General features: G+C 35.0%; 1 protein-coding gene across 1 annotated transcript; it reads left to right on the top strand.

The window, feature by feature from the left end:
• The first annotated feature begins 851 nt into the window (after nucleotides 1–851).
• LOC121971630 lies at nucleotides 852–12854 on the top strand. The gene is made up of 5 exons (XM_042522984.1): nucleotides 852–1151; nucleotides 7394–7497; nucleotides 9384–9497; nucleotides 12229–12312; nucleotides 12456–12854. Exons 1-5 carry the CDS (start codon nucleotides 926–928, stop codon nucleotides 12510–12512), a joined length of 585 nt encoding a protein of 194 aa, XP_042378918.1. The 5' UTR covers nucleotides 852–925; the 3' UTR covers nucleotides 12513–12854.
• The last annotated feature ends 34 nt before the right edge of the window (nucleotides 12855–12888 follow it).

The raw sequence follows: 12888 nt of genomic DNA, 5'->3' as shown, positions 1-12888 counted from the left end.
TAAAACGAGCCAAAAACGAGCCCGAAAACGAGTCCGAGCTCGCTTAACGAGTTAGGCTCGTTAACTTTGATAATAGAGCTAATAACGAGCCGAGCTCAAACTGTTCGCGAGCCTGATAATTCTAAAACGAGCCGAGCTCGAGCCTTGTGATAAAAGCTCGATTCGAGCTCGAGCCGAGCTCGAGCCCGAATATAACTTAAACGAGCCGAGCTCAAGCCTGATACTGTTCGGCTCGGTTCGGCTCGTTTACATCCCTACTAACAATTATAATTTTATTATATTTTTTTTATAAAAGGTCATTCCGGCCTATCCTAAAATTATATATATATATATATATATATATAATATTTTTTTTTTAGAAAAGACCTCTTATTACTATGATATTATATTTTAAAAATCAACACTGTATTGAATAAACCTTAAAATCACAATGATATTAATTTTTAAAATATATCACCACGGTAATATCGATTTTTAAAATCTAACACCAACCAAATTAATATTGTTCTTTGAAGAGCACCACTGATGGATGCAAAGGATAAAATAAAAACATAAGTGCGTCTTTGATAAATCTAAAATTTGGCACGCTTTTTCAGTCCATCAAACTCGTTTTCACTCCGATGCAGCGATCAAATCTCCATCTTTACAATTTGATCATATCGAGTCCATCAAAGCTCAACTCGATCAAGACCTCGAGACCCGCCCGATTCAATTCTTAATACTAAATTTGTCATTATTACCCTTCAAATTTGCGACATAATGTCAAATAACCAAACCCGGTTTAGTCATTCCGGCTCGCAAGAAACTGAATCGGACCGCTGATCGGCCCACCGTCGTCCCCGACCGCGAACGCTGAGCCACTCGTTGGCACGAGAGGCTAAAGTTCAGGAGGGGGATCGAAACCAGGGAAAAAGGGATTTCCGGAATGGCGTGCAGGAGCGTGGCGATGCGGTCGATGCTGCTCTCGGAGCAGCCGTGGCACCTCTCCCGGAGCGCAGTGCTCGCTTCTTCCTCTCCGATTCTTCGGCGCCGAGGTAAGGCTTGGTTTGGAGCCTCCCCGATTCGTTGCTCTCGCGGCGACTCGCCGTCGCCTACCTCGCCTCAGGACGAGCAGGGCCCGCCCCAGGAGGCCGTCCTCAAGGCCATCTCAGGTTAGTTTCTAATCTTCATTTCCTGTAACTTACTGATCATATTTTCGTTATTATTATTACTTACTATATTCCGGTGATCGGTTAGATTGGTCGTTCGAAGGTGTGCGGAAGGTAGTTTGAGTGAATTTTGTTAGCAAATGAACCCAACGGTTCTTTATCTTCAGTTGAATGCAAACGAACTGTTCGTACCTTTTTTTTTTTTTTTTGTGCGGCTCAAGGTCATGGGAGCTTATCGATGTTCCACTGCATCGTTGTTTTATATTATTGATACTGCAATTCTTGTTGAACCTTTTGTTTTGATGCAACGTTGGGTTCAATTCGTTGTTTTCATAGTCTTGTTAAGTGTTGTTACCTTCTTTTTTGTGGGATTTAGATAAACTAATTTAATCGGTGATAATGGAGATGATAACATCAGAAAAGAGTTTAGTCTATATATGGTCTTCGTCCATGCAAAACAGTTTGGTCTAGAACTCTAGATAACACAATGCAAATATATATAATCGAGCCATGTAAAAAAAATTGGATGGATTGGCACTCATTTTCTTGGGGCAACAAGTTCGTTTAACCACTTGTTGGGGTTGGAGACCATTCTGATGCTGCTTATTAGAATCTGCTTCTTCTAACCACCTTTTGAATATCCAAATATGATGCTTATAGAATGTCAAATCACCTCTGCTATAAACTGACGTGTTGGAATCTTTGTTTTCCATGGTAGAAAAACGCAAACACCCAACACCCGAAGAAAGCATGTGGAATCACCTTCGCCATAAGTGTGTTGGGATTTTTTTGTCTTTGGTGATAAAAATACCAATTACATGAAAAAACAAGAACAAGAGAAATTTATATTGTTTGTTGTAAGCCTGCTCCGTGAAGAATCTAAAATCCATATAGTATGAGACCAAAAATTACATTCAAACCATGTAAACCAATGTCTACATCTTGTACCAAAAATCTCTTTCAATCTGATGAAGAAAATATAAAAAATCCCACCCTGAGCACTCCTCAAATATCAAAAGTTGCTCCCTAGAAGTAATACTCTCTTTTTTGTGAGTTATTTGGTCTTTCACAACGTCGACATGCACCCCAAGATATCCTCTAAGGTTACCTCTTTTGGTATTCTGATCATCACAATGTAAAGAACCTGCCCAAAATCATGTTGAATCATGATAATCTTACTGTTAGGGGCCCAAGCACTATGAGAATCGCTACTCATTGGGCCTCATTGGCCTAGAACCGAGCTCCACATGTATTAGATAGTAGGAAGACGTGTATCCATTTTTGGTCACTTAGCTCATTTTTTTTTTTTTTGCTTTACAAAGCTGTTTTTGTTAGTTTAGTCTCTTGATTAAAGAACTCATATGTATTGGGTGGAAGATTCCTTGGAGAAAACTTAAAACATAAAATGCATTAGAAGGTAATCTGAAAATGAAACCATGGAAATTACTAATAAGATGTCATCATATATTGCTGACAAATGCTGTTGACCTCTATTAAGATTTAAGGTTTGGGTTTTAGGGTTTAGGCCAGTCATGGCCGGTCCCAAGCCCAGATAAAGTAGGGTTGCGTTAGGTTGCCTGTCAGCATTAAACTATGACAAATCTTCAATAAATGGATTCATTAAACTATTATGCTAATGCTAGGTTATTCCTATAAGGAGCGCGTTACTCGATAAGGACCACTACATCCCCATAACTCATGTGTAATGCTAAATATGTAAGAGTTCGTGTTGTAGGGTTCGACTGTAACGTATCGGCGAGGACTGCTACATTTCCATGAGAACTTAAGTGTAGTGTTAAATAGACAACAATTCTCACACCATAGGTTGGATAAAAATAAATATTATAGGAAAACTAATAGTCTTAAATTTGAAACATGGAACATAGAAACCTTCACTAGTAAATTAATGGAGGTAGTAGATGCGATGATTAGGAGTAGAATTAGTATTTTGTGTGTACAAGAGACAAAATGGATAGGCGAGAAGGCAAAGATGATAGAGAACTCGAGTTTTAAGTTATGATACACAAGACAGAGTAAAACAAGAAATGGAGTGGATATTGTTGTAGATAGTTTGTTAAAGGATGAAGTTGTAGGAGTAGTTAGAAAAGAGGATAGAATTATAACCCTTAAGATAATAATGATGAAAGAAACTATAAACGTAATTAGTATATATGCACTGCAAGAATGATTAGATGAAACTACCAAATTAAGGTTTTGGACGACCTAGATGAAGTATTACAAAACATTCCGTCAAATGAAATGATTTTAATAGGAGGTGATCTAAATGAGCATGTCGGAGTGAAAAATAAAGAATATGAGAGGGTACATAGGGTTATGAGTTTGGAATAAGAAATGAAAAAGAGAAAATTATATTGGATTTTGTGATAGTACTTAGTTACGTTTAAAAGTGGGAATAATAAATCGCAAATTGACTTTCTTATGGTTAAGAAGAGGAATAGAAAGATTTGTAAAGATTATAAGGTCATCCCTGGAGAAAGCTTAACTACTCAACATAAGTTAGTAGTGTTGGATATACGTCTCAAGCATAATATCAATAGATAGAAAATATATAGGGTCCATAGAATTAAGTGGTGGAAGTTAAAGGATGAGAAGCAAAATATATTTAAGGAGAATGTAGGAGTACAAGCATTAGGTGAAATATAACTCTAACATGACATGTGATAAATTGATATCAAAGTTGAAAATACTAGCTAAGAGTGTACTTGGTGAATCAAAGGGGCATCACCAAGTAAAGAATCTTAGTGGTGGAATGAGAAAGTACAAGAGAAAGTGAAAGAAAAACGAACAATTTATAAGGAATTATATATTTGTAAGAACAAGGAAAACTTTAAAAAAATATATAATAGCCAAGAAACAGATTAAGAAAGTGGTGAATAAATCAAAGAATGAAAATTTTAAACTATTATATCAAAAATTGAATATAAAAAAGGGGAAAGAGACATTTATAGAATAACTAAAGTTAGAGAAAGGAAGACAAGAGATTTTATCCAAATAAAATGTATTAAAGATAAATGTAATACGGTACTATTAAACGATAGAGAAATAAAAGAGCGGTGGAAGAGGTATTTTAATTAACTTTTTAATGAAGGTTTAGGTGACCAATTTAACTTAAATAATTTAAGTAGGTCAAATAAGTATAGAAATTTAAATTTTTAATATAGAATTTAAACTTCAGAAATAGAACAAACTTTAAATGGGATGCACAATGGAAAAGTCGTTAGACCAGATAATATTTCAATAGAGGTATGAAAGTGCCTAGGGAAACAAGGTATTGAATGACTTACAAAATTATTTAACATGATATTGATAACGAAAAAAAGTCTGATTAATGGAGGGTAAGTATTCTAGTTCCCTTTATAAGAATAAGTGGGATGTATAAAATTGTACAAACTATAGGGGTATTAAACTAATGAATTATATCTTAAAACTTTAGGAACGAGTAATAGAAAAAAAATTAAGGAAGGAGACCACGGTGACCGAAAATCAATTTGGGTTCATACTTGAAAGGTTGACAATAGAAGCTATACATCTTCTTAGACAACTAATTAAAAAAATATCGAAAGCAAAAATAAGATCTACATATACTATCCATTGACTTAGAAAAAACTTATGATAGAGTATAAGAAAAAATTATATGGAGAATTATAGAAAAGAGAGGTGTTAGCGTTAGGGGTGAGCATTCGGTCAAAACCGAACCGACCGAACCGAATAAACCGAAAACCAAATAAACCGAATTTCTTTTCAACCAACCGAACTGACCGAATTTCCCTATGAAACCGAACCGACCGAACCGATAAAATATCGGTTAATTCGGTTTTCGACCGAATTGACCGAATTAACCGAATTTTAAAACCCTATTCGGTTTTACCTTTAAAAATAAAGATTTTATTTAATTAATTATATTTTAAAATAAAAATTAATTAAAATAATATTCTTATTCGGTTTAACCGAATTACAAAATTCAAAACCGAAACCGAACCGAATTAATCGAAAACCGAACCGAATTGTTTTTAAAAAAAACCGAAAACCGAATTAACCGAACCGAATTTCTAAATTCGGTTCGGTTAATTCGGTTTTTCCGAATTTTTGCTCACCCCTAGTTAGCGTAACATTTATTAAACTAATTAAGCATATGCATGAAGATGTAATGACCAAAGTGAAAACTTCATGTGGAGTAACTGAAACATTTCCAATAAAGGTAGGGTTATATTAAGAATCAACTCTAGTCCCTATTTTTTACACTAATTATGGACGAACTTACTCCACACATTCAAGACATAATAAATACCGTAGTGCATGTTGTTTGCAGATGATATTGTTTTATAGATGAAACATGTGAAGGAGTAAATGTAAAACTAGAATCTTGGCGGGAAACACTAGAAGGGAAAGATTTTAAGCTTAATAGAATAAAGACAAAATATATAAAATTTAAGTTTAACAATATTAGATGTAATAAGACAATTGTTAAGATAGGAGATGATGAGTTGAGAGCTTTAAATATTTAAAATTTTTTTTGCAAAACGATGAAGGGATTGAAAGAGATGTCTTATATAAAATACAAGCAAGATAATTGAAATGGAGGAGAGCGTCAAGTATTTATGTGATTGTAGAGTACCTCTAAAACTTAATGAAAAATTCTACAAAATCGCAGTTAGACCTGTTATGTTATAGGGAGCTGAATGTTAGGCTATGACTCGAGTTGTCACGCTCAAGAGGTGTACTTGCCCGACGAAACGGACGGTATCCCATTGTGACAATATTAGATATAACATGATATAAATCCATAAATCAAGAATAAATCAACAGCGGAAGATAAAGATAACCAACTACACAATAGAGAGATATACCAAACTCATTCCAATAAAAACTGAAATAACTGTGTAGTACAACTTAATACAAGAAGTACCATAACCGAATAAAAGTACACCACAAGACTGCAATTCACATTCAAGTTAATTATTACATGAACATGTTCAGAAAATCAAAATTCAAGTAAAAGCAATAGCGGGAAAAACTCTCGATGCGACGTGGGATTAGCAAGCTGGATGTCCAAGTGACTCCATTTATCCCCTATCTACTACTTGGGAAAAAAAAACATAGATGGGTGGTGAGTCTTAATGACTTAGCGGGTAATAGAAAAGAGATAGTGCAGGGTCAAAGTGTAAGGAGATCGAAGTATACAATTTCACAGGTAGTATCATTATATACAACCGTAAACAATATATTAAAATGCACATCCTAGAATCGGTCTAGCAAGTATAGTATAATAATCCGTAACAACTGAGGATCTACAATGGAACTCTCGTAACTACATGAGCAACATATGATAGCATAAACATATATGACAATGTCAGGCAAATGCAACACCATATCTCAAACATATGTAACATATCACAGACATATACAATAAGTATCTCCAACATATGCAACACACATCTCATGCATATTATGTATGTGTCACTCCTAAACACCACTCTAGCTACCACGACATCTGTGTGACCGAGTGAGACAACTGTACATGACTTTAGCTACCACTATATCTGAGTGGCCGGTCGGACAGGATGCAAAGTACCTATCTAGCTACATAATAAGGAGGTTATTGTCTGTACGCAACTCCGCTACCATTACCTCGAATAGCTGAGTGAGCACGACATGACAAGCTGCACACAACTCTAGCTACCACTACCCCTGAGTGGCTTAGTGGCCAAATAAAATGATTCATGACTCTCTCATATCACGAGGGAGACATAGTCGACAACATGTAATGTAATGCAATGTTGCGCAAGATGTAACTAATCATAACCACATATATAGTTATCACTATGCAATAGTAACACAAGTGCATTCGAAAGTATAAATTATAAACAATGCATATAAAAGCTAACAGGTGTCTATTGAACAACATGAATAGCCAAAGATAAACACCTATAGTACACACCACACTCGTGTATACATCTACGACATATGAATAGTCAAAATGAAACTCCTATGGTACACACCATACACGTGTGTACTGCTACAAAATATGAATAGTTAAAATGATAACTCCTATAGTACACACTATACACGTGTGTACAATTACAGAGCATGAATAGCTTTTTACACTATAATTTAAAATTATTTTTGTTTTATAATTGACAAATGTTTTTGAGGCTTTCTATCGTTTTCTTCTTATCTTCTCTTTTATCCTTGAATTTGTTAAATTCTGTTGTCATTGCTTCCAGAAGTATCGAAGGCTGAAGGAAGGGTTGCACAGACAACCAATGTTGTTATTGGCGGTACAGTGGTTAATGATTCTACCGATGAATGGCTTGTTCTAGATAAGAAGGTACGTTATTGATCTACTACATCAACCTACCCTCTATTTGGATATGAAGTCAATTTTGCTAAATTAGTTGTGCAAGCTTTTTTTTGCCTTTCAATTCTAGGACATCTTCATACAGCTAATTTTGACTTTTTTTCCCTTTCCACTTCAGATATGTCTATACAGGAAAAATATCATTTCGACCCTATGGTTTAACTTTTCAAATTTCCCTCCAACTCTGACACCCACTTTAAACCACCTCTCCTCGTGTTCACAAAATGTTTTACACTTCACCAACTACTCCCTAAAACTGTCTGGTTGACTGCCAGTTAAATAATGTCACATGTAGCAAGAGATGATGTTGTTGGCTGTTTGCTTGATAAGATGAAGTAAAAGGGCTGAAATGCTACATTTCTGTAAACTCCAGAGGCTTAAAACATATTTAGTGTATGTAGTGGATTTAATCAAGAATAGAATGGTTATTCTTGGTAAATGAAAAAACTATTCATGGAATAGGTTTATATAAATTTTGTTGTTTGTCAAATGAAGTAGATGCTTTGTTCTCATTCCAATTCGAATGTTTGATTTGTAAGAACTGTGTAAGTAATAGATAAGGAAAAATCTCCATAAGAACAAACTATCCTTCCTTTCAAATAAAATGTTTCTTTATAACACTGAAAAAATAAATCTGCGAATATGTATTGCTTATGTTGATGGGGGGCAATAAGAGACTATGAGGAAGGCATCCGTCTCACTACCTCACAGTAAAGATCGTTTAGGGATAAAAATTGTTTTTGCTTTGTTGTTTTGATACACTTGATGCAGAATACATTTGAGCCAAAGTGTACATTTATGCAATCCAGATAAGAACACGGTTATAATTAAGAATTGGATATTCTGTTTTTTCACGGATGCCCAGACCGAGACCTGCAACCATCCATTTTTGATACAATTTTGTCATGTGATGTATTCTTTTTCATATCGTCAACTCAATTTTTTTTACTTATTCCTTTCTGACTTCGGAAATTTTTTTAGTAGTTAGAGCTTTCCTTCTATACCTTTATGAATGTTGATGATCTGTTTGTATAACTGCTAGCATATTTGCACACAGGCCAAAAAGGATTGCTTGTTTAGCTTGTTCTCTATGCCATTTTGTCTTATCAAATTGAAGGTAGAACTGAAAAAGTGATGTTGGTTGGTGAAATCAAGATCATTGTAGCAAAAGGCGATTATACTCATCTTAGACATCCCTCACAGCCTGTCTCCAAGTTATGTGAAGGGAGGTAAATCACGAGGTCAGCTTATAATCGACCGTTAAGTTGGCTAGGGGTGGGAGGGATTTTTTTTTCCCGAGGGCATGTGTCCGTTGGGAATTGATGCCTTGCTCTATTGTAGCAAGTTTATCATCCTCTAGCCAACTGGGCATCCCATGGAGACATGAAATCAAGATCATGGGCAAAAAAGGCGATTCGTTCGTCCCAGCGCCCCACCAACCCATCCCTAGACCAATACGGAGGAGGTAAATTACGGGTGACTACTAGCCATTAGTGCAAGTGGCCAAGACATGGGGAAGACATACTTGGAAGTGCCGAGTTTCGACCCCAAGACCTCATGTGGCAACACCCCATGTTTCAATCACCGCACCATCCCGAGAGAACCATGAAATCAAGATCATGTGGCAAAAGATGATTCGCTCACCCCAGCATATGCAAGTTGTTAATTTCTGATAATCTGAGTTATAAACCACTCAAGGATTACTAGGGACTTACTATTCATGCTATTTTTTGGAACTTATTTTTGTCTGTTTCACTTAAATTTTAATTGTCTTAGAAAACAATGAAAAGGAAAATCAATCTTCCTTATGTTCCTTAGTTGAGAATGAGTTATCAACTAATTTATTTGTTTTGCAGGTTAATTCATATCCCACAGTCAGACGGTTTACTGCAATTGGAACTGGTGGTGATGAATTTGTCCAAGCAATGGTGGTTGCCGTTGAATCTGTGATCCAGGAATCAATTCCTAAGGTTTGTGAATAATGTCTGATATTGTTTGTCAAGGTAGTCAGTTATATGTGTGCATGCGAAATTTTACATTTCTGTTTATTATGTGTTTCAAGGCAAGTTATCATGGTTCAGCTTTGATTGATGAAACCTTAAACAAACAGGATTACTGATATATTTTTTTTGTGGGTCCCACACCTTTTTTTTTTAATTTTGCTCAATAACTGCGTCCCCAAATGGAACCAGATGTGTGTGTATAACACCCATTCACATTGGTTGAAATAGCATTTGCGTGTTATAACACCGACACATTAACACCAATGTTGACGCTCTTAAAATTTCTCAAAAAGTTTGTTGGAGAATTTCCAAAAGTTGCCTACTATTTTAGGAAAAGTCAAATAGAGATTCTTTTTTGGAGAACTGAGTAATTACTTTAAGAACAGTCTTATTGTCATTATATAAAAAGCATTTAAGATGAATTAAGCCAATTTTCAATCAGTAAAATTTTCCCCCTGTGGTTCTCTGTGTTAGATCATATTTTCTGTGTGAAGTAATTATACCTATTTATTTCATCAAATTTGTCCTAATTTTCCAGAACCAAAATTCTTTTTAGGTATGTTTGTGTGCAAGCTTCTCTCTTCAATCTCCTTTAGTTTGTTTGTTGAGCTTGTTCACAAACAAACTACAAGAGATTTTAGGGGGGAGTTCCTCGCAATTGGTCTACAGTTATGATAGTTAGGGTGTGTTTGGTTAAGTTATCATGTATAACCTTGGCTATGTGATTATCAAGTAATCACATAACCAAGATTATGGGGAATAAAACATAACCAAATATTGTTTGGTTCAATTTAGGTAATGCAATAAAAATTTATTTGTTTGAAGGTTTTAATGAATAACTTAATTTAATATTTTACTGTATTACCCTCATAAAATCAACCATACATAATAATAATAATAATAATAATATTATTATTATTATTATTTAAACTTTACGTTTTTTTAATTTTTTTTACCTTTTTTTTCACGTTTCCTTTTATTTTTTCATTTTTTTATGTTTTTTTTATTTTTTTTACAATTTTTACGTTTTTAATTTTTTTACATTTTAATTCTTTTTTCTTTTTCTTTTAAGTTTTTTTAATATTTTTCTTTACATTTTTTCTTTTTTTTTCTTATCGGAGGGTATTTTTGGTAAAAAAAAATTTGTCAACCTTAGAATCAAGAAAAATCTCAATTTTCCGAGGTTTTCCGATTCCAGGTTGCATGTTCCTTTTGTTGACGTGTCGGGTATGGAATATTACTTAGAAATCACCGATTATCTAAGTCAAATAGGGTTTTTGTTGATAACCTTAGATGGATAACCAAGATTATCAAGGATAATCCCTAACCAAACGCACCCTTAGGGCAGTCCGATGCATGAAGCTCCCACCATGCGGGTTCTAGGGAAGGATCCATTGTACGTGGCCCAGACACATAGATTTACATTATGATGTAGAAGTATCCAATGACATAATTATCTCATATCATCCAACGCGGTCATGTTCCCCTTTGAGCTGTTACGAGAAGAAAATGATACTACCAACCTCCCCTTTGGATTTAGAAGAAGGACAATCGCTACTTACAAGGAAGATGATGAGTTCGTAGCCTCTTGACGTGGTTGTACTCTATTCGGAGTCCGGATGAGATGGAATCGATTAATTAGGTCATCAAAACTCTAGATTTGGTCTTTTGATTTTTTCTTTATTTGCTAAAATTAATATAGATTTAATCTCTTTCCATTTTTAGGATTAATTTTCTTTTTTTAAAAGATTAATTTTTTTTCCTTTTCTTTTTATTTTTCTTTTTCTTCTGTTGTCACTTTTCTGTTGCGGCTTTTTCTTATTTTTTAGGTTATTTAAACAAGAGTCAGGACTCTTGTAAAAAGAATGTGGTTATTGTTGAAGTTTGGTTTTGATTTGAATAAACAAATTATTTTCGTTTAAACCTAGAGGCGGCTCCTCTTTGTTTACGAATTATAATTCGAATGTCGTATCCAGAGAGTTCCTTCTGCATCACATTAGCTTTGAGTCAAATAGGCTGGGAAAAACTAGAGGTTGGGAAAATATCAAAGACAGATTTATTTTTTCTGTTGAAACTTGTTTCTGGTCCTGCTCTCCAATGAATTACCAGAAATTATAGTAGATGGATGTGCTGCGAAAGTGAGGACTGCACATAGCAGATGAGTTTGCTCGTTTTTACCTTAGGTATGTGCTTTTGAAGAACAAAATAGCATACATAATCAGTGTGCTTCTTGCATATGGCGTGATTCTTTACTAAAGGATCTGTGTGGCACCTAAAGGTGGCTGTATGAGCCAATACTTTAAATGCTAATAAACAATTGCATTACTTGCTTAACTATCGTCCTGCTGCTTATAGTAGTTGCTTCAAGCTTTTTCCAGACTTGGTGTTTGATTTAGATCAATACGACTTTCATCAATTTATAATTTGGCACAAAAGTTAAACTACCTTTGTCTTTCTGACACGCTGAGATTTACGTGTTATAGTTTAAATGCATATTTATTTGACCCTTTTATTATGGGATTTGCCCATACATTAGATTTAGACCTTTTTAGGTCGTTTGTCATTGTTGACGTTTACTTTTCCATAGCTGCTATTTTTTTTTTTAAAAAAAAAATTGACCTTATCGAATGGACTTGCTCTCCTTTTTCCAGTTTCCAACTGAACATAGTAGATTTGGTTAATTATTTTTGCTCAACAGGGTAGGGTGAGTCAGAAAGTGTCATCAAGGGGCAAATACGTATCGGTAAATATCGGACCTATTCGTGTCGTCTCTAGTGAACAGGTAAGCTTCAGTTTCCCAAATGTAATGCATATCTTATCGATCTTGTGTTGATTTGTTTTATTTTTTTTTGTTACGACCGGAAGAACACTGATTGCTGTTTCCCTCCATGGTTTAAGATTTGTGCTTTAATTTGCAATTCTCAGGTGCAAGCCGTATACAACGCCATGAAGAGAGATGATAGGATGAAGTATTTCCTATGAACCTCATGTCTCTAAAGAAACGGATCATGGTTCGATCTCAATGCGGGCTGTCGACGCCATTTCGGAAGATCCCAGGTACTGAAGTCATGCGATGTTTACGTGGTTTAGTTAGCTCTTGCAGGACTGCTAAGCCCTTTCTGGTCAACCACGACCACACCAATTCTTTCAGATCGAGCCTTCAAAGGCTCTGACTCATCCAATTTTTGGGGAATCATTGACAAGGGGGGGAGGAAACTGTAGAATAGATTTGTGTTAGCTAAATGTGATTTATTTATCCCTCTTTAGAGAAGAACAAAATAAATAAGAACGTTTGCTTTTGTAAAGAAAAGAATATCTTTTTTTTGGTGGATTATTTTTCCCTTGAAGACACGTCAAA

Source organism: Zingiber officinale, chromosome 4A, assembly GCF_018446385.1.
Source record: "Zingiber officinale cultivar Zhangliang chromosome 4A, Zo_v1.1, whole genome shotgun sequence".
Lineage (NCBI taxonomy): Eukaryota > Viridiplantae > Streptophyta > Magnoliopsida > Zingiberales > Zingiberaceae > Zingiber > Zingiber officinale.
Note: the sequence above shows the minus strand (reverse complement) of the source record. Positions and strands in the feature narration are given on the sequence as shown.